This window comes from Dasypus novemcinctus, chromosome 3, assembly GCF_030445035.2.
Source record: "Dasypus novemcinctus isolate mDasNov1 chromosome 3, mDasNov1.1.hap2, whole genome shotgun sequence".
NCBI classification, from domain to species: Eukaryota; Metazoa; Chordata; class Mammalia; order Cingulata; family Dasypodidae; genus Dasypus; species Dasypus novemcinctus.
This window is the reverse complement of record NC_080675.1, coordinates 61,835,231-61,857,496: the sequence shown is the minus strand read 5'-3', so window position 1 is coordinate 61,857,496 and position 22,266 is coordinate 61,835,231. Positions and strand designations below refer to the sequence as shown.

Sequence of the window (22,266 nt, the reverse complement as noted above, 5' to 3'; positions counted from 1 at the left end):
GTCTTTAAACAGCACTTTGATTACAATAGATGTAGTGTTGTGATAAACTTTAATGGGAAAAAGAAAAAAGAAAAAAAGCTTGCAGGGGTTGCGGTCTCTGATGGTCTTTATCTGTGGAGAAGTATCAATGCACTTTGTGTGGAGGAGTTTACTTTTTTGAACTTGTAAGCTGCAGCACCTTTCTTCTAATTCTCCTTAGAGTGATTGTGTATTGTACTCCAGTTTCTATGAGAGAGCTGATGAAATAAAAGTAAATTCATCAGATTTTTATATTATTTTGGAACAGGATGTGTGTTTTTGTTGGCATCCATCATTTTAATTAGCACACACGCTGAACTGATGCAATTGTTTGGGTTTCTGGTTTATGTTTCTGATTGATGTTTTCACTGTGCTTTGGGAAAAACGACACGAGTCTGAGCTGAGAAAACCTGAGAATAACCCTAGGTCAGAAGTCCTCACTGAACTACTTAATGCTTAAAGACTCGGGGACAGGTGTTACATAAGGTAGCATCTCTGCATGATGCTCACGCTTTGGCAGAAGCTCTGTAGAATTTGTGTGATTTAAACCACTTCTTCTGGGGCATGAGGGGAAGGGCTGGAAGGCAGTTGGTATTAATATTGGACTATGTGTCGTTTGCCACAAACTAGACTGGGTTTTTTTTGTAGTTGTTGTTGTAATGGTCCAAACTTATCTCAAGAGATGATTTTGGGGGGTAGGGTGGGAAAGAATTATTTATTTAAATCATACAGAGTAACTGATGATAAATTTTTTTTTCTATTTTTCATTGTTAAAGATACTTAGATTATACAAATGTCACATAAAAAATATAGGGGATTCCCATATGCCCTGCTCCCCACACTGCCCACATTTTCCCACACCAACAACATCCTTCATTGGTGAGGTACATTCACTACAATTGATGAAAACACTTGTAGCATTGCCACTAAGCATGGAATAAAGTTTACAAGGTAGATAATAAATTATTTTGTCATTCTTTTAGAACATTTTACTAGGCTTACCTTCCAGCTTTGTAGCTGTATAAGCAGCCTGATTATGCTTGTCCTTAAGAAATTTTTCATTTTTAAATTAACTTGCTTAGTTATGAGTTTATTAATAAAAGAAACTAAATAGACTGTGATCAGCTTATGTTCTGTTCACTGAAACAATGTAAACTTTAAGAGATCGTATTTAAAATTCTGGTCTAGGTTTTTTCCCTTAAAATATAATACCCAGGCTTTACTGTATTTCACTCAGTTTTAAAATTACATTGTGACATTTTAAGTTAATTATTGCTAACTCTTTCTGAGAAGTTTATATAGCCTAATATGAATTATATATGGGAGATGTTGGTATTTTTGTCTGTAAAAAACAATAACATAAGCAACCCTGTATTGATACTGTACTTTCATTGTTGATGATTGTATTAGTCAGCCAAAGGGTGTTGAAGCAAAGTACCAGAAATCTGTTGGCTTTTATAAAGGGTATTTATTTGGAGTAGAAACTTATAGTCACAAGGCCCTAAAGAGTTGAACTCGAGGTACCATAAGAGGTATGTTCTCACCCAAAGTCATCTGCCCCATGTTGAATGTCTGCGAGAGTTTAGCCTTCCTTCTTTCTCTTAAGGCTCCGTGGTCCCAGATTCTTTCAATCTCAGCTGTAGGCTGGCATAGGGCTCTTCTCTCTCCCCAGGGCTTGTTTCTTTCCAGGCTCAACTGCTCTGGTCTCTTCACAAGGCCAGTTGTAGACTATCAGGTTCATCTCTCTTCCTGGGGCTGCAGGATCCTTTGTGTATCTTTTCTGTGTGTCTACTTCCGTGTGAGAGTCAGTTTTATCAACCCAAGAGGGCTGGGCTTCAATGCTGAGTTGCACTCTAATGAATCAAAGCCCTAATTTTAACATAATTTAATTAGATGCCTCAGTTGAATCTAAGAAAATCAAAGGTTATGACACCCAGAGGAACAGACCATTTACAAACATAATCAATATCTCTTTTTGGAATTCATATCAAACTGCTGCAATTGATATCATGTTAAAAAAAAAGATTATTATATAATGTTGCACAAAGAAAAATTAAACAAACTGTTATCAGTCTTAAGGACCAAAGGTAAGAAAGATGTATCTTTTTCCCTATACAGTGAAAGTAATTGTAAAAATAGACTTCAGCCACTTACCAAGTATCTGAAGAGATGACTTCATGCTATGATTTAGAAAATGGTCCATTCTCATGTTGGCAGATGGCATCAGAATATTTATACTTAAATCAATCACCTCTGCTAGGCTCTCTTTAGCATTTTCTTTGGAGCCAGTCTTTTCTTTAAAACCCTAACTAAGAAGTCAGTCATTGGGTCCTTTTTCATCCATTCAAGATGTTCATGCTCCCTTTTCTGTCTCCTTATCACAATGGTCCATAGAATACATCTTCATCTGGCAGAAGTGAACCTCTGGCTCTCACTCTTTCTTGTTGTCAGTGGTCCAGAATCTTGGGCCCTGTTAATTGCATAGAGTGTGCAGCAGGATCTTTCAGGTCCTTGTTTCCACATAAGCATTGCTCTAGTTTCTCTTCGGAGGAGACCTTTTTAAGAAAGTGACTATTGGGAGAATCCTGTCTAGGTTCATACTGTTGATGTATAATGGAGTAGTCAAACTACTCTCAACAGATTTCATAACAAGTTCTGATAATCAGGAAGAATTGTCTGCTACTAGCAGGTTGTCTTAGAGCCAAACAAATAGAGCACTTGGGATTGGGCCTTTCTGATCAAGTGGTTCACACACTAGACCTTTCTTGATCTCCTTCTAGGTTTTTCTGTTCACTAGTAAGTGATGAGTTCATGCATCAGGTCCTTTAGTACTTTTGGTGGAAGTGTCCAGGCAAGGACTTCTATCTGAAATAGTGGAATCATACTTCCAGTAATATAATTTAATGACCCTATCCTTTTTTTAGTTTCTCGTCTTCTATTTATATGTTATAGATGGTTTTCAGCTGCATGAACATGACTAATGTGGTTCTCAGAAATTGGTCAATATGGCCAGATACTGCTTCTGCTGTCTCAGGCAGTAGCCTAAGGACCTTATCAATTTGAATCAGAGCCTGGACCTCCCATGTGGTAGGTGGACGTCCTATCCATTGGGCCAAGTCCTCTTCCCTAGAATGTAAGTTTTATATCAATGTTAAATATCTTGAACTTGATAAATGTACTTAAGGTAATTAAGTGCATATCCTTATTCATAGGAAATGTACTTGGAAGTATGTGTTCAAGGAGAATGATGTATGCAACCTGCTCTCAAATATTCAGAAAATAGATAAGATGATGGATAGATACAGAGACAGGCAGAATGCAAAATGCTAAAATTGGTGGTACTAGGTATTTGGGGGATTGGGGATATGTTTGAGTTCTCTGTATGGGGTTTGTGTTATTTTTGCAAGTGTCCTGTAACTTTGAAATTATTTCAAAATAAAAAGTAAAAAAATAAAATAAAAGGTAAGAGCATTCATGGTTTTGTTACACTGGTTCCAAGACAAATGTGACAGGGTAAGAAATGGGCTTCAAACTGTGAGAAGTCTACTGATCTTTTTTTAAAAGATTGATTTATCCCCTCCCTTGCAGCTTTTTCCATTCTTTGCTGTCTCTTCTCTGTGTCCATTTGCTGCATATTTCTTCTGTATCTGCTTGTCTCCCTTTGCTGCGCCATCTTGCTGCACCAGCTCTCCGCGGCACATGGGCCAGCTTTGCCTTGACAAGGAGGCTCTGGGATGTGAACCCAGGGCCTCCCATATGGTAGACGGGAGCCCAACTAATTGAGCCGCAGTCGCTTCCCAATGATCTTATTTTTTTAAATTATGATTAATATTTCAGGCATACAAAAAGATACAAATAGCAAAATTAACACTTATTTTCTTATGAAACAGCTTAAGAAATAAAGCATTACAGATATGATCAAAGCCTTCTGGAAAGGTCTTAGAATACCATTCCCTTCCCTCAGCAGCAGAAGTAACCAGTCTCGTGAATTAGGTATTATTTCCATGCTTGTTTTATTTTCATGTTACATGTGTGACCAATATATGGTATTGTTATGCTTGGGTGTTTTTTTGTTTTTTTTTTAAGATACCGGGGACTAGGGATTGAACCCAGGACCTTGTATTTGGGAAGCTGGCACTCAACCACTGAGCCACATCAGCAACCCTAAGTTGATTTTTTAGTTTGTTTTGCTTGTTTTTGTTTGTTTTTAGGAGGCACCAGGAACCAAACCTGGGACTTCCCATGTGGGAAGCAGGAGTTCAACTGTTTGAGCCACATTTGCTCCTTATATGCCTGTTTTTAAACTTTATATTAATGGTACCAAATGATACATATCTTCTACAATTTTCTTTTTGTTATTGATAATTTCCCACATTTAACAGCTATAGGAAACAAAAGAAATAATAAATAGAATTGCTGAAAGTATTCCGCTTCTTTAAAGAGAAACATTTCTGTGATCAGGTTAAATTATTCCCAATGCACCTGCCTATAGTGCAGTCTGCCCTCTTCTAGCAGGCCATGAAACTGGTAATGGAACTTCATACCCTAACACTTAGAGACAGGAGGGGCCACCAATACCCTCAAGTCCCAACTCTACTTCTACTCCTTAAGAAATCTTCCACTATCTAAAGAGTTTTCCTCAGGCTTCTAAGAAAGGATGGTAATCAAATATCAGTAATGAATTCACTGCAAATATTTACATACAGAATTCACTATACCCATTTATCATATTTTCCAAGGAATAACTAATAACAATAACAGAAACAAGATTTGACCAATCTGTTTTCAGATATAAAATATCAAAAGCATGCTAAAGCAGACCACTGGAAACATAAAAGCCTTTAATTATAGGTAAGTGAAAGAAAATAAAACCTGGATATTTTTATGCCTTCTATTTCAGTATGCAAGTATAGAGGATTGAGGGAAAGAAAGAAGAGTGAAAAAATTAACTGGGTTTTAATAGTTCTTCTAAGGATTAAAGAGCCTAGACTCTGAATGATACATTAAAGGCAGATTTAGACGAGGACACAACCCTAAGGGAGACAGCTGGCAATGCTATTGCTCTCTTTCCAGACACAGAGTCAAATCTGCTGACATTTTACACCAGGCAAGTTCGGCAACCTCTAAAAGAGGTGACAGACATTTAGTGCCCTAGAGATTAAGGGGGTATAGACTCTAAATGCAGGGAGAGTACCTCAAAGTACACTGCTGATGAGGCATTCTAACAAATGGCTTGTTCAAGGGAAATGGTGAACACCCTAAAAATACTATCACCAAAGAAGAAAGAAAATGGGATTGAGTAGTATTTAGGAAATCTACAGGTCAAGTCCAGAATGCCTTTTATCTTTAAGAAAAAAATTATTCAAGCTACCCTTCTTTTGTCCCACTCCCATAACAAGGGCTTAGCTAGGTTGTTACTACACTATGTCCCACTTCTATCCTGCAAGTAGAGTCACTCCGTTGAGTAGAGCCAACAACAGAGGTACAAGAGAGGTAGAGAGGAAGCAAGGTAAGATGCCAGGTTTAGGGGTATATTTAAAGAGGTCTGAAGAATCAATCAAATACAATACTTTAAAGTGCTTATTACTTAATTAGTTAAGATGGTGATTCCAAAAGCCTTGTCAGAAAGATTGTTAAAAATTCAGGCAATATGTATTCACCATGAGTGATGGCTAAAGACTACACATTGATATTGTGAGACACAAAGGTATAGACCAACATTACTGCAATAAAGTTGCAATGGAGATTTCAGTGTAAAGCTGTAAGGTGGTCTAGATAATTATAAATGGAACTAGTTCAAGCACTAAGGGCCACAAACAATTCCCAATACACACTCTGCAAAGGGAACTCAGTAACTTGTTGGGAGAAAGGAGGAGGAAGCAGATTCAGAAGACACACTGACCCTGGAAATGTGCTTACTAATCACCAAGTCAGACTCACCTCCCAAGTTCATCTAGGTCAGGAATGTGTTTACAATCCTTATTGCCTCTCCTTACCTTATTATGTCACTGATAGTTATTTCAGGGATGAATTTTTGAAGGTGCTTCACTGTTGCACTAAGAAAACAGGCTTTATACATTTCACTAACTCCATAGGAGAAATTCTGGAACACCAGTTTAAACAAGCCACTGAAAATAGGGAAAAAAATCTTTATGAGAGAAAGGAATTCTATATCACTATAAAACACCTTTACAACTATTCGGCTTTTTGTTTCCTGGTTTGTTTTCTTACTTTTTATTTTTTTGGTGGCAATACAGAAATGTAGGCAAAGTTAGAAACACTACTTATAAACAGAAAATAAACTTTTGGTCAATAAAAGAAAGAAATCTGACTCGAGGTAAACTCCACCTTCCAAACTCAAATTTGAGACGACAGGAAGGGCTAGTTTCAGAATGGGGTTCTCTAAACCTGCAAATATTAAGGCTTTCTAAAGCAAATGTTAATGCCAAAAGGCAATAACAGGTCTTTAAATCAGAGCTTTAAACATATGAGGACATTCATCTTACTTTTCTTTCACCAGTCAGTGGTAAAATACCCTAATAGTGATTCTCAAGTGAAAATGTATAGAGTTTATATATGCTTGTTTGTTTATATGTATGCAAGTTTGTGAGTATTTTTACAAGCACACCTGTTATGGAGGCCTCCTAAATCTTCTATTTCAGAATCTTTGGAGGGTGAAGACCAAGTATAGCTTTTAAAGGGTTCCAGTGATTTCAATGTGAAACCCTTAGGAGAGAAACACTACTAGGAAGATCAAACAAAATACAACAGTAAAGAATCCGTGTCTCAAGTTAAAACAATATATTTAGTTTTCCACAAAACAACTCTGGTCATTAGGAATTTCTTCAGTGGCTCACAAAATTATGGTGACTGGCTCAAAATGACCTTATCAAAGTAAGCCATCTATTTTTTTCAAACTCAAGTAGAAGGTTAGCAATGAAAGATTTAGATGGTCAGATGTGAGATTGGCTCTTGTTCTTTTTTTTTTTTTTTTGTCTTCTTGTTCTTTTTAATCAAGACATTACCTTTGGTGGATATGGAGTTTTTTGGAAGTAAAAAATATTATGCTTATTCCACAAATCTTTTATTTAGCAGTAATGAAGAAATTTATATACTAGTTAACAAATAAAAGCACTTATCTGAAAAATAGACTAACAAGAAAAAATTTCCATATTAAAAATATAGACAGGTAAAATCATTTTTAAGTAAACAAAGTTGTTACCTATTGATAATTATATCCATAACATCTGTGGCACTGAAGTCAAAGGGTTTGTAACCCTCCCGTTTAAGGGCAAGAATTGCATTAGGCCCTAGCCAAATATTACCATCCATCCGTGGTGTGAAATGAACTCCAAGGAAAGGAAATCGGCTATCTGGAACCTACAGATTTAACAGAGCAAAGAACTATTAGCTCCATTTCATATTCTGTTTTATTATAGATGCAATCATTCAGTAGGTAATATAAAACACTTCCCACACAATTAATCTGCATTATTTGTGACCTGTATTTACTTATTTTTCTTCAAGGTTTATTATAGCAGTACTGCTTTTACTTTTTTTTGTCTTTTTTTTTTAATGTTACATTAAAGAAATATGAGGTCCCAATATACCCCGCCCCCCCCCATAACAACCTCTTCCATCATCATGGGACATTCACTGCACCTGGTGAATACATCTCTGAGCAATGCTGCACCACCTGGTCAATGGTCCACATTATAGTTTACAGTCTCCCAGTTCACCCAGTGGGCCATGGGAGGGCATACAACGTTCAGTAATTGTCCCTGCAATATCACCCAGGACAAGTCCAAGTCCTGAAAAGGCCCCCACATCAAATCTCTTCTTCCCACTCCCCACCCTCAGAAGCTACATAGCCACTTTCTCCATATCAATGCTACATTTTCTTCGATTACTAATCACAATAGTTCATGAATAGAATATCAGTAAGTCCACTCTAATCCATATTCTATTCCTCCATCCTGTGGACCCTGGGATGGTTATGTCCACTCCACATCTATATCAAGAGGGGGCTTAGATTCCACATGGATGCTGGATGCAATTCTCCTGCTTTCAGGTGTAGGCACTCTTGGGTCCCTGGTGTGGTGGTTGACCTTCTTCACCTCCATGTTAGCTGAGTAGGGTAAGTCCAATAAACCAGAATGTAGGAGTTGCAAGTCTGTGGAGGCTCAGGGCCTGGATATCACATGGACAGTCCAGAGATTCAGGTCCCCTGAGTATACACTAAAGCCCAATGCCAACCACAGGTCCGGTAAAAGTAATAGGAGAGGCTTGTGAACAAAGATCACATCTGAGTCCAACTCCATCACACAGGAATACAAACTCCAAAGTAGGGGCAACTGACATGGCACTGAACTCCATCTGCCATGACCATAGAACCTGTGGGTCTCTGCAGCCCTTGGAAGAACCAATACCTGGGGTTGTATCTACTTAATCTGTCTCTGGAACTCTGCTCAGGTGTGCATAAGGGCAACCCCTCTGATAACCTCCTGGCTCTTTTTTGGAGACTCATAACCATATAAACTCATTTGTCCTTTCCATTTTCCCCTTTTATTCAAGGAGTGACCTGTATTTAGACACAGTTTTCTTAGAAATGCTAGACAAGAAACACTGATGTTATTGTCAGTATCAACTTTTCTACTTCAGGTTATTCTCCAAAACTAGGATGTACGTGACTGGCAAGTAAAATAAGAACTGTCAGAAAAAACACACATTCATAATGCAGGCTTTTCCAACGTGGAATTAGGTTGAACCAGATGACACTGATGCTTTGGCAAGGTCAAAAACATAAAACATCAAATAGCAGAATATTGGCAATTTCACCTGGTTCAATCTAATACATTTTAGAGGATTCATTTCCAGGTAATTTCAGACAGAAAAATGAACTCCTCATTTAAATGGCTCTGTCTTCTACCCACTGAAATTACAGAGTGGCCACATCCCCTTTTCTGTATCTATAGATAATTACCTGAGAAAGAAAGTTGGGTATCTGGGACTGCCATAAGGTAAAGTTCTCTTGTGAGTGTTTCCTCCCTCAGAGAGGAGGAAGAATCAGATTCCTTCTTGGCAGCACTTCCCATAATATACTGATGTTTCCAGAAGACATGCATTTATGGGGAATTAATTACAATTTAATGACTATAGAAAAATAAAAACTTAAGGGATTTAACCACAAGATAAGCAGATGAAATGTATGTACAAACAGTCCTTCAAAATCTCTCTTCTGACACAGGTAAAAAAATTTTCAATTCCTTTATGCCTACAACCATCTTCAGAAAAGTGAGGCGGCAGAAATATTAGTACCTACCGGATAAATATTTCCTTTTACAAGATAGCATTTTTCTGGCTTCAAGAGCAGGTAATCTCCCCGGAATGGTACAATTCGAGGATCAGGACTACAGCCACTTAACTCTGAAATACGGTCTGAGTAAAGTCCTGCACATGTCAGGACATACTGACATCGAACCTCCTCTCCCTAAGTGTAAAATAAAAATGGAGAAGAGTAGAATAGATCAAGGGGAGAAAAGCAGATGAGAGAAAAGACAATGAGAATATAGAAATTGACTTTTTTTCTTTTCATTCCTTTTAAAAACATGAAATTAAATACAGGTACCAACAACATATATTATTCAGCACTTAAGAGGAACTAAAAACTTAGGGTAGTGTCACAGAAGGGAATGTCACCTTAAATTCTGTATTCTGAGTTGAACTAGAGATATAATGGTTGTCCTAGCAAGAATACGCAATAAGCTACCTAATAACGACCTTATTTTCCTTGAATTTGGCTGGAACTACTTATTATTTGTTGCATGAAGAAGTAAACTCATTTAAATGGTCTCCATCAATTTGGTCTCCATGGTATTTCAGGCAGTTCTCCTATCTTATCTATGAATAATTGCCCCATTACTCTTATATTGCTTCATACTCAATAATCCAGCTTAATTCCAACTGTCCACCACTCACCAACCAATTTCTTCTTCCCGATCAATATGTACTCTACGAATTGAGGCTACTTTAGAAACGACATTTACTTAAAGCACACACTACAGTCAAGGGTTGATTTAATCATTAGGAGTTTGCTAATCTTAGGCTGTTAGGATCTCCCAAAAATTTGATTTTATAATTGTAACCCACATATTTTTAGTTTCACCCTGGCTGGTTTAGCCATTTTGCCCCCTATTCCTAAATGAATTAATTTAACCCCCTTTTGCCACCACCCTCTAATTCCCATCTCTTTACTTTTTCCAGGGTAAAGAGATGGCAACTCCCCATTACTGGTAGCTTCCTGCTCCTAGATTTCCTCCCAGCCATGTTTCTGAAGCCTCAATGTTCTCACCATTCTTTCTTTCCAGCCCTCCCTGATTCAGTCTTATTCTACTGAATTAGATTTTCTTCTCTGTATGCATCCTATTTTTGACAAAAAACAGGTGAAACTTTTCCACAATGAATTCAAATTAGCTAGACTAAGCCATGACCCTTGCAGTAAAAAAGCCTATGTCAATAACGAATTGCCTTCTTCTAAGTAGGTTAATATCTTTCCTATTCATCTAGATTACATACCAGAAGTAGAAGAAATATTTTTATGTGATATAAATGTACTAGTTTCTACTTGAAAAGGCTGCACTTTTTTTTGTTCTGGGAACATAAAATGTAGATAAATCTTAGGATAAATAATGTAAAGGTAACAGAATTTGTAGAATGGCACCAGCATGCAATAACCTAGCAGTTATCTTTAAAAACCCCAAGCAGTACCTCCAAAGAAGGAAATTAGTAAAAACTATCAAGAAGTCCCTGAAATAATTTTACTCTTTATATCAAACTATAATTAAGTTCAGGAAGACATTAATTTCACTTCCAAGAATGAAATTTATGTAAACATTGAATGATACATTTGCTCAGGGAGCCAGTATAGCTCAGTGGTTGAGCATCTGCTTTGTGGATATGAGGTCCCAGGTTCAATTCCCTGTACCTCCTAAAAGAAAAAAAAACAAACAAACCTCAAAATGTACCATATTTATAGGGAAGCAGGTAGCTTAGTTGGTTGAGTACCTGCTTCCCATGTATGAGGTCCTGGGTTCAATTCCCAGTGCCTCCTTAAAAAAGAAAAATAACAGTGAATCAGAGATACATTTGCTCACACATAAATTTCTTAAAAAAAAAACAAACTGTGCACCTCTATGGCTATTTCATAAGTGAAACAAACTTTTCATCCATATCCAATTCATAAATCTGTTTGCAAATCCTCTCCCTAAAGTTTATTTTAAAAATTCCTTTTCTTTTAACTTCTCATAAAAGTATAGATATTTAGTCTGATAAGTAGACCCCAAAATCTGAATTTAACAAAAATTATATGAGGAGCTGATGTAGGTCAGTGGTTGAGTCCCTGATTCCCATGTACGAGGTCCCAGGTTTGATCCCCGGTACCTCCTAAAAACAAAATGAACAAAAAAAATAACTCTCATTGGGCAGCAGATGTAGCTCAGTGGTTGAGCACCTGCTTCATATGTATTAGGTCCTGGGTTCAATCCCCAGTACCTCCTAAACAAATAAATAAAATAAAAAGCAACAACTACAGCAACTTTGGGAGAAACTTATATCAACTCATAGACCCTTGCATATGCTCCCTCACATGATGCCATACTCTAGTGAAAATGTTCCTTAGATGAAGGCAGGAGCAGAAACACACTTTATATACATACATACATATATACATACATATATATATATTTAAATTATAGAAGTTGTAGGTTTACAAAAAAACCATGCAGGAAGTACAGAGTTCCTATATACCTTCCCCCACATGCACAATTTTGCTATTATTAACCCTTGCATTAGTGTGGTACCTTCGTTAAAATTGATGAAACAAAATTATACTATTAACTATAGTCCATAGTTTACGTTAGGATCCACTGTTGTACAGTTCTAGGGGGATTCTTTTATTTTATTTATTTTATTTAAAAATTTTTTTTAGGATGTACCAGGGATTGAACCCAGGAGCTTAACCAGAGATATACGTGCTCTCCAGTTTTATGGTTTAAAAATTTTTTTTCAAGTAACATATACAAGCTAAGATTTCCCCCTTTTAACCACATTCAAATATATAATTTAGTGGTATTAATTATATTCACAATGTTGTACCACCATCATCACCATCCATCACTAAAACTTTTTATCACCCCAAAAAGAAACTCTGCACCAATTATGTATTAATTCCCCATTCCCTACTCCTCCCCAAACCCTTACAACCTATATTCTAATTTCTTACTCTATGGATTTATTTATTCCAATTATTTCGTGTAAATGAGATCATATAATATTTTTCCTATTGTATCTGGCTTATTTTAGTCAACAAGGAACATACTTTAAATCCTTCTTTAAACAGAAACCATAACTAACACTGCTGATTTATAAATGTAGTTGTGGTTGAAAAGGCTTGTCTAAGAAGGTTAATGTTAATTGAAAGACAGCTAGAGGATAATCTAGGGCAGGGGTTCTTTTTTTTTTTCTCTTCACTTTTTAAAAAAAATGTTACATTCAAAAAATATAAGAGGTCCCATATACCCCCCACCCCCCTCACCCCACTCCTCCCACATCAACAACCTCTTTCATCATTGTGGCACATTCATTGCATTCGGTAAATGCATTTTGGAGCACTGCTGCACCACATGGATAATGGTTTACATTGTAGTTTACACTCTCCCCCAGTCTACCCAGTGGGCCACGGCAGGACATACAATGTCCAGCATCTGTCCCTGCAGTACCACCCAGCACAACTCCAAGTCCTGAAAATGTGGGGCAAGGGTTCTTAACCTTTTTTGTTCCACAGATCCTTTTGCCCATCAGGTGAAATGAATAGTACAGTAATTTATTTATTGCACACATTCATAAGTGAAAGAAATGCTAGATTTCACTTAGAAGTCAGAGAAAATAAAGATAATAGGTTGATTTTTTTCAATTCAAGCTCACAGACCCACTGAAATCTTTCAATAGACCCTTTATGAGTCCGTAGACCCCTGGTGAAGAAACCCCTGATCTAGAGACTATATAACATAGTGATTTCAGTGGTAGATGAAGACTGTAGTTAGTAATATAAATAAAAGAATGTTCCTCTATGACAAGATGCTATGAATATGGTGATACATGGGAAACTTACAACTAATGTAACTCACAGACTATAGTTAATAGTAGTAGTGTAATATTTTTGTAGCAAAGGCAAAGAAGGTGATATATCAATCATAAAGGTAAAAAAAGAATATGGGATTTAGTTTTATGAGATGTGAATATGATCAAGCATTTTTTTTTCCATTTTCTTCATTAACAAGGAGACCTTGCTCTGTGCTCATTTATGTATCTTTTTGAACACTGGAGAAACAACTCAGTTTTCTTCATTAACAAGGAGACCTTGCTCTGTGCTCATTTATGTATCTTTCTGAACACTGGAGAAACAACTCAGTTTGTTTTTAGGATTAAGTAAGATAAATGTGCCAGGATGGGATTTTTTAGAGTAATGCTTTCATAATTTATTAAGCTGCCTTTTGTATTATTTTTTGAAGTTGAAATAAACTTTACTAATTTTGAAAAGAAAAAAAGAAAAAGAAAGGAAATCTAGTTGCTCTGCCATTTGGGCCACATGACCCAGCAGAGCTAATGGTAAGTGAAGTGTCTGTAGCAGATAGGGATGTTCTATGGAGTTTTTGGCAGATCCTTAAAGATAAATCATGGTACAGAACTTCAGAATTTTGGAGGAAAATTATGCCATTCTTGCAAACAGCTATCCTATTTTTGAGAAAGAGCTTCAGGCTTTGACTGAACCCTTACCACAGATCACCAAAGTAACATATGAGCTCAGCTGTAAGTTTTCTGACCCCAAAAGCCACAAAAGTGGGTGTATACAGCAGCACTCTATCACCAAGAGGAAACAGAATATACGTGAGGGTCCTGCAGTCACAAGTAAGTTGCAGAGGCAAGTAGCTAAGGTTTCTAGGACCCTACTCCCACTAAATTGCCTTTTACCTCTCAACCTGCCCATGTGGTCCCATGGAAGTTCCCTATGACCAGTAGACCAAAGAAGAAAAAATACAATACTGGTTTACAAATGGCACTGCACAACATTCTCAAAATTGAACAGCTATGGGAAGCGGATTTGGCCCAACGGATAGGGCATCCACTTACCACATGGGAGGTTCACAGTTCAAACCCCGGGCATCCTGACCCACGTGACGAGCTGGTCCATGCGCACTGCTGATTCGCACAAAAGTGCTGTGCCATGCAGGGGTGCCCCCGCGTAAGGGAGCCCCACACGCAAGGAGTGTGCCCCCACAAGGAGAGACACCCCACATGAAAAAAGTGAAGCCTGCCTAGGAGTGGCGCTGCACACACAGAGAGCTGACACAGCAAGATGACACAACAAGAAGAGACACAGATTCCTGGTATCGCACACAAGAACGCAAGCAGACACAGAAGAACACACAGTGAATGGACACAGAGAGCAGACAATGGGGGGGGAGGGAAGAGAAATAAATAAAAAATAAATCTTAAAAAAAAAAAAAAATTGAACAGCTACAGCACCTGAGCACCACTCAGGAGTGGCCCTAAAGCAGGGGTTCTTAACCTTTTTGTTCCATGACCCCTTTGCCAGTCAGGTGAAATCCATGGATCCTTACTAAGTCCACACTATACTACAAATTATTTAACAAATATATCACATCCATACCAACACATCCCCACAAGAATAATATTTTTTTGAGTTTTAACTCAAGCTCACAGACCCCTTGTTAAGAACCCCTGCCCTAAAGGATTAAAGTCTTCCCAGGGAGCAGAACTTTGAGCACCATATTTGGTTGTTTATCATACCTAGGAGAGATGGCCAGAGGTATGGAGCTATACTGCTTCATGGGTTTAGCTGGATGGTCAGGAAAATTGTCGAAGGGGAGCTCTGCAGAAGAGCTTGGGCTCAGCAGGTAGATATCTAAGTCCCATATGAAGGTTCACTGAATAATAATCTAAGCAGAAGGAGATTTTTTAAAAAAGATTTATTTTTTATTTATTTCTCTCCCCTCCCCACCCCCAGTTGTCTGCTCTCTGTGTCCATTCGCTATGTATTCTTCTGTGACCACTTCTATCCTTATCAGAGGCACTGGGAATCTGTGTTTCCTTTTGTTGCATCATCTTGCTGTGTCAGCTCTCTGTGTGTGCGGTGCCACTCCTGGCCAGGTTGCACTTTCTTTTGCGCTGGGCAGCTTTCCCTAAGGGGCGCACTCCCTGCGCATGGGGCTCCCCTATGTGGGGGACACCCCTGCATGGCAGGGCACTCCTTGCGTACATCAGCACTGCGCATGGGCCAGAGGCCCGGGGTTTGAACAGCGAACCTCCCATGTGGTAGGCGGAGGCCTTATCCATTGGGCTAAGTCCACTTCCCTAGCAGAGGAAGATTTTAATGATTGGTAGATAAGATGACCTGTTCTGTGAATGTCAATAGCCAGTTTCCCAGGCACCCTTACCCTTGCCCAAAGGGTAAATGAACTAAGTGGCTATGGCAATATGGTTGGAGGTAATTCTTGGGCTCAGCAACATGGACTTGCTCACCAAGGCCAATCAGTTTACAGCCACTGATAAGTATCCAATCTACCAACAGCAGAGACTAACTGAGCCACTGATATGGTCCCTGGACCATTTCTATCATATAAGGGGCAGTATTTATGTCTCACAGGAATAGACACTTGCTCTGGATTTCACACAGTTTCTGTCAAAACCACCATGTGTGAACTTCCATATGTGTTATTCAGCATCATGCTATTTCACACAGAAGCATTATTTCTGATCAGTGAACTCATTTTATAGAAATGAAACTGAGTAATGTGTTCATGCTCATGAAATTCACTGCTTTTACCCTTTCCCCATCACCCTGAAGGAGTTTTTGAAAATTCAGTTACTGCGTCAGCAGCAATATCTTGCACGCTGATGCAATGTGCTCCAGGATCCAGTATTTGATCGAAGTTAGTGACCAATATATGGTGCTATTTCCCCACAGCCAGGATTCACAGGTCTAGAAATCAAGAGGCAGAAATGGGAGTGGCTCCTTACTGTTACCCCAACATTCCATTAGTGAAATTTTTGCTTTCAGTCCTCACAATTTTGGGTTCTGATGATCTAGAAGTCTTAGCTTCCAAGAAATAAGGCTTCCATTAGAGAACAAGCAATGGTTCCATTAAACTGGAAGATAAGATTGCTACCTGGCCACTTTGGGTTCCTCACACCAAGTGAGGATTACTGTACTAAATGGAGGAACAGATCCTGATATTCAAAAGGATTTGGAGATGAACAAAAAGGAGTATGTCTGGAATGCAGATCCTCTAGGACACATTTTAGAATGTGGCTTAAGCGACTGAGCTCCCACCTACCACATGGGAGGTCTCAGGTTTGGTGCCTGGTGCATCCTAAAGAAGATGAGCAAGACAGCAAGCTGATGCAACAGGCAGGTACAGTGAGCTGATGCAAGAAGATGGCGCCATAAGAGACAAGAGGAAAACGCAATGAGAGACACAGCAAAGGAGGGAGGGGAGGTGGCTCAGGCGATTAGAAGCCTCCCTCCCACATGGGAGGTCTTGGGCTCAGTTCCCAGTGCCTCCTGAAAAGAAGACCAGCACACAACAAGCAGACACAGCAAATGCAAACAACAAGGGGGTAGGGAGAAATAAATAAATAAAATAAATCTTTAAAAAAAAAAAAAAAAGTTAATAGAAACCTATAACAACCCAAAACAGGAAGAGCTGATAATGACACAGACATTTCAGGAATGGAAGTTTGGGTTATCCCACCAGGCTAGGAACCATGACCAGCTGAAATGACTGTCAAGGGCAAAGGGAATTCGGATTAGGTAGTAGAAGAAAATTGTAAATATCAGCTATGCTCACATGACCAGCTATAGAAATAAGGAATGTAACAGTTATGAGTATCCCTTCCTTACTTTGAAGTATATTTATATATAGGTTAACCAATTCTATTTTCCTGTTCTCTATGATTCACCTATTATTTAACACAGGGTTTCTTAACCTTGGGACTATTGACATTTGGGACTAGATAATTCTGTTTTGGGGGGCTGTCCTGCACACTGCTGAATGTTTAGCAGCAACGCTGACCCTGACCCTCTAGATGCCAGTAGTAACCTCCTCCTCCAGTTGTGACAACCAAAAATGTTGTCACTGCCAAATGTCCCCTTGGGGGTGAGGGAGTGGACAAAATCACCTTTAGTTGATAACAACTGATCTAATACAGGATGCTTAAATAGTGGTTAACCTTATATCTCAGTTTATAAATTACAAAGCATCAAAGGGGGAGTGTGATTCAGCTAGAGAAGGAATGAACATTGACCAATAATCTCCTCTTTGAGAGGCTAGCATGTCTTTAGGTGTATCAGGAATAGTTGTGTCTTGTTAGATGGAAGCATGATTTTTGCTACTTTCTTTGGAAGTTAAATTATGGTTGTATATGGGGTGTGTATGAATGCCAAGTTGACAAGGAGGGGGTTGTGGGGTTTTTTATTCTGTCAACTTGGTTAAGCTTGGAACTGACCTGTGCTTGACAGAATCCCCTCTACTGTAGGGTTCCAACTTAAGTTGAACAAAAGAGGAATTTACATGCTTTTTGGCAGGCAGAAGTAAAGTAGCAGTCTCTATTTTCTGAAGGTCATCCTACTTGGACGTGGTGACATATAGACACCTATTTCCCAGTGAGTTCCAGCTTCATATCCTGCTCTGCTTCCCAACTACTGATTTTATTGACCAAGAATAGCTCTGAGCCCACTAGTTGGGTGAAGACGTGGGTAAAAGGTGCCCACAGATCTCCCCACGATCACACCCTCAGCATGTTTGGCTTCTCTGGTTGTTTGAGGACTCCTCTGATGTGTCAAATCCACTTGTAGGCCTCTGCTTCCCCAGACCCTTTCACAATTAAATTAGGTTTAATTCTTATAATAAATCCTAGAACATTCCTAAATGACTGCTCCCCTGAGTGAACCATGATAATGCAATGCTTCTACGCCACTTCATGGTTCTTGTTTTGGAATATGGGTAATAAACAAAGGCAGTCCAATCTCCATCTGCATCCCACCCTATGTCTTTGAATTAACAGAGAGATAATAAATTAATGTTGATCAGTGGACAGATCATTAAAATATCTATTACTTTTGCCTTAAAATCAAACATGCCACATGCTGATAATCCTATTCCTTGCCAGTGCAGTCACTTTACGAAAACAGTCCTAAGTCTAAACTTTTCTTGGAATGAAAGCTGCTATACTGCTTTTAAAGAATTTCTCTCAGAATAACTCAAAATTAGAAAATTTTCATTCAATGACTTAAATTACAGCACTTCAGGTAATTTGATTGTTTAAGAAAGGACAGGGGGAGAAAGCACACAACCATTTTGCTCAAGACTCTTTACCTTTGTATTCCTAATAACAATTGGGTGTTTCAAACCTAAAAGAGAGAGAGAGAGAAAATTAGCAAAAGGCTAATTATTGGGGGAAAAAAAGTTTACATTATTTGAAATGTTACACTATTAACATAGGTGATTTTCTTCTGTCATAACAATAATTGTACCCCACTTTTTATTCTAAAACTTAACCAGTAACAGAATTAAACTAATTAACATTTGGCAATTTATAAAATTATAGTACACTTTTTAGCTTATTCTATTTTAATTAATTTGATCCATGTTTATAAAACCATTCCCCTCCTCAACTTCAATATGGGCAGTCCCAGCTTCTTTCTGAAGTATGACCCTGGAAACCGTGTTGTCAAATGGATCATCACAAATTAGCAGGTATTTTCTAAGGACTAATGCTATAATATGAAAAACCTTATTGTTCAAGTGTTGGTTACTTGAGTCCCTACAGATTTTAGGTGTAGGGAAGCAAGAGTCTTATCACAGAACAAAATTCTCAATAGCAAACAGATCATTTATAAAATTAGTTCTCACTCAAACACATGGGATCTCAAAGTCTTATAAAGCATATGTATACTAAAGAATACATGTATCATAAATGTGATTTACTGTGCTGCCTATAATAACTTTAACTATTTAACTAACAATTTTGCTCATCCACTTAGAATTTAGGAGGACACTGGACAAATGAGTCAGATGGCCCAGTCTCCTTAAAAAAACCAGTCTCCTTAAAAAACTGTCCAGGGAGCCTAACCAAACTCTTATTTTTTTTCCTCCAACAAAATTTCCCAACAGTATATATAAAGCTTACATATCACTCATTTGATTTAAAAAATTATATGCCCTCAAAGCAAAACAAAATAAACTCTAAGAGCAGCCTAGTGGAGGAGATTAAGAAGAGCCAGGTCATTTATGGCCTGGGTTCTCATTCTAAACCTTTGTTATGTCGAAGAATCTCTAAGAGATAATCCCTACTCCTAGACAGTCTAATTCAGTAAGTATGGGTGATGCTAAAAATCTGCATTTTTAGCAAACATCCAAAGGTATTCTGACTCTAGCCTGCAGGGTCAAGCAAGAATTTGGGTTTAGCACCAGTCAGAAGCATTGGATCAGTGCCCAGTTCTAACAATACAAAAAGCTCCAGGAACTTTGGTTCTCTGGCATCCAATCTCTCCCTTACCCCTTCTGCTCCTTCCTCCAGCTCTGGGCCCTAGTCTAGCCCAACTCCTTGGTGGCTCTCTCACCAGTACTACCCCAGCCAGAAACTGTCCCCGGTTTTTTTTAAAGGTCAATACAAGTATTCAACAGAAAAGACAACAAAGAGGCTTACCATCTTTACTTCCTGAAGGGCTTTCTTTAGCCACCTCAATATCCTTTACTTCAAATTTGGTGAAGATAGAGCCACCTGCGTCTTGGAAATCCTGGGCAAATGACAAAGCCACCTGCCGATAATTCACAATGCCAGTATAAGGGCAATCAATAGCCATTAGACCCTGGAACAGGATTGTGAAAAAACATCAACACAATACAGTTAAGAATCACTTAGGAAAGGTTTGCTCAGTAAGTTTTATTTGGACTGAATTTTTTAACTTTTTTATTTTGATGACTAACATGCATTATCTTTTCTTAGCAAAAATCTGATAAAATTAAGCAAAAGTCAAATAAAAGCTTGCTACCTTAAGTGCCTAAATTTGATATTGAGTACATATATAATGTGTTTGACAAATAAGAGAAATACTTATAATTAAGTAAGAAAATCTCTATTTATAAATCAGGAAACAATTTTTTCCTCTACAGAGGAGTTAATTTTGCCAGGCTCTTCTGACCGCTGATAATGAGTTTCTCAGTTTTAGTCGCCCCTCACCATTTTTCATTCTGATCTGACTCATATCTGATTCTGAGTCAATTTTCTGTATCACCAAACAACTAGGTGTTAAATAAGCTCCACTGAGTTTTCCCAGTAGCATGTCATATGTTGTGCACACTCAGTGAGAATTCAGGGTAGTTCTAGCTACTCAGAAGGTTTATAATAAAGCATTGATTTGATTTCATGCAAATGATACTCAAGACGATAAAAATGGAAAGGAGATTTTATGTAGCTAATTCAAACTTTTCTCTTCAGATAATATAAATTACTGAGTTTGTTGTTGTTGCTGTACTGCTGTTGTTTTTTGTCACTCAAGACATATCCAAAGTCAGGAAATAAACATTTGGCAAACTTCATCTTTCTTCTGATAGTCTTCTTCCAGAATATGGTAGAAGTTTGAGACTGTTTGTACCCCAGAAAAGATTATATTCTTCAAGCTAAATCAGTCCTATAGATGTGAATCTATTTCAGGTGGAACGTTTTGATTAAATCACTTCAATTGATGGCCTTTGATTAGACTACTTCAGTAAAGCATGACCCAGGGTGGGTCTTAGTCCTCTTGCTGGAGACCTCTATAAATAAGATGAACATGGAGAGATACACAGAGAGAAAAGGCCACAGGAGCTCAGAGTGAATCCCACAGAAGCCAAGAAAGAAATCCACAGATGACGCAGTCAGAAGTTGAAAGCAACCGAGCTGGAGAGAAGGCAGATACTGGCAGACTGTAACAGAGGAATCCAAGATTGCCTACAGCAGGTCAAGAGAGTATAGGGAAGTAGATGTGGCTCAAGTGCTAGAGCTTCTGCCTACTACTATACGGGAGGATCTGGGATCAATCCCTGGGGCCTCCTGGTGAAAAAGAGGAGAAAGTGTGCCCGTGTGGTAAGCTAGTGCCTGCATGAGTGCCTGTGCAAGTGCCCATGTGGTGAGCCAGCACCCCATACAAGTGAGTCAAGCAGCAAGATGATGACACATCAAAAGAGATAAGGGGAGAGTCAAGATGAAGGGCAGCAGAAACAAGGAACTGAGGTGGCAAAATTGATAGGGAACCTCTCTCCCCATCAGAGGTCTCCAGGATCGAATCCTGGTGAATCCTAGAGGAGAGAAAATGAGAAGAGAAGACAATACAGATGGTAAAAACAGGAGGGCAGGAGGAGGGGAAGGGGGGGAAATAAATAAATAAATAAATAAATCTAGCTTTAAAAAAAAAAAAAAGGTGGGAAACAGATGTAGCTCAAGTGGTTGAGTGCCTGGTTCTCACAGATGAGGTTCCAGGTTCAAATCCCTGGTATCTCCTAAAAACGAAAACAAAAAAACAAATGAAAAAACCAACTCAGGTCTAGTTGGTATAGCTCAGTGGTTTTAAGCGCTGGCTTCCCACATACAAGGTCTGTAATATTAATTTTTTGGAATCCCAAATATTCCTCTTATTCATCTCATACCCCGATTACCCAGCAAAATGCCACACAGAAGATATTCAAATATTTACTGAATTAATGAACTTTCTAGGGCTGTCTTTATACAAATTAAATTATTTCTCCCCTAGACCTTCTCCAAATGTTCTCCCTTCCTTTCTTTCTTTTTCAAGTCTTGGTTTTGTCCCTCCTCATGAGCTGTTGGTATGGCCTACCTACATGTGTATGTTGGGGGAAGATGGAGAGAGTCACCATTGCCAAGCAATCCAATATGATGGCCCAGGACAGCCCGCAGGGCACAGGTGGCCATGTCAGGATGGAACTCACAGGGCTGCTGTCAGTCAGAAGGCTGGACATGCACTACCCAGGTCAGGGACTGAAATCTGAGGCCACAGCAAGTCAGGTAGCTGGAAAAGAACCGGGCAAGCAGGGCAGGCAAAGTTTGAAGGAACTCAGTCAAGAAGGTAGACGAACAGACAAACATGTGGTTGACCAAGAGTGTTAGAGA

General features: G+C 38.5%; 1 protein-coding gene across 1 annotated transcript in view; it reads right to left on the bottom strand.

The window, feature by feature from the left end:
* Positions 1 to 22,266, bottom strand: part of L2HGDH (L-2-hydroxyglutarate dehydrogenase) — a 64,313-nt gene that overhangs the window by 11,061 nt on the left and 30,986 nt on the right. Inside the window, exons 5-9 of the mRNA XM_004454119.3 lie at positions 19,807 to 19,969; positions 18,474 to 18,508; positions 9,341 to 9,508; positions 7,241 to 7,398; positions 6,015 to 6,146 (exon numbers count right to left, since the gene is read on the bottom strand). Coding sequence (XP_004454176.1) covers positions 6,015 to 6,146; positions 7,241 to 7,398; positions 9,341 to 9,508; positions 18,474 to 18,508; positions 19,807 to 19,969 — 656 coding nt within the window. The remainder of the gene's footprint in view (positions 1 to 6,014; positions 6,147 to 7,240; positions 7,399 to 9,340; positions 9,509 to 18,473; positions 18,509 to 19,806; positions 19,970 to 22,266) is intronic.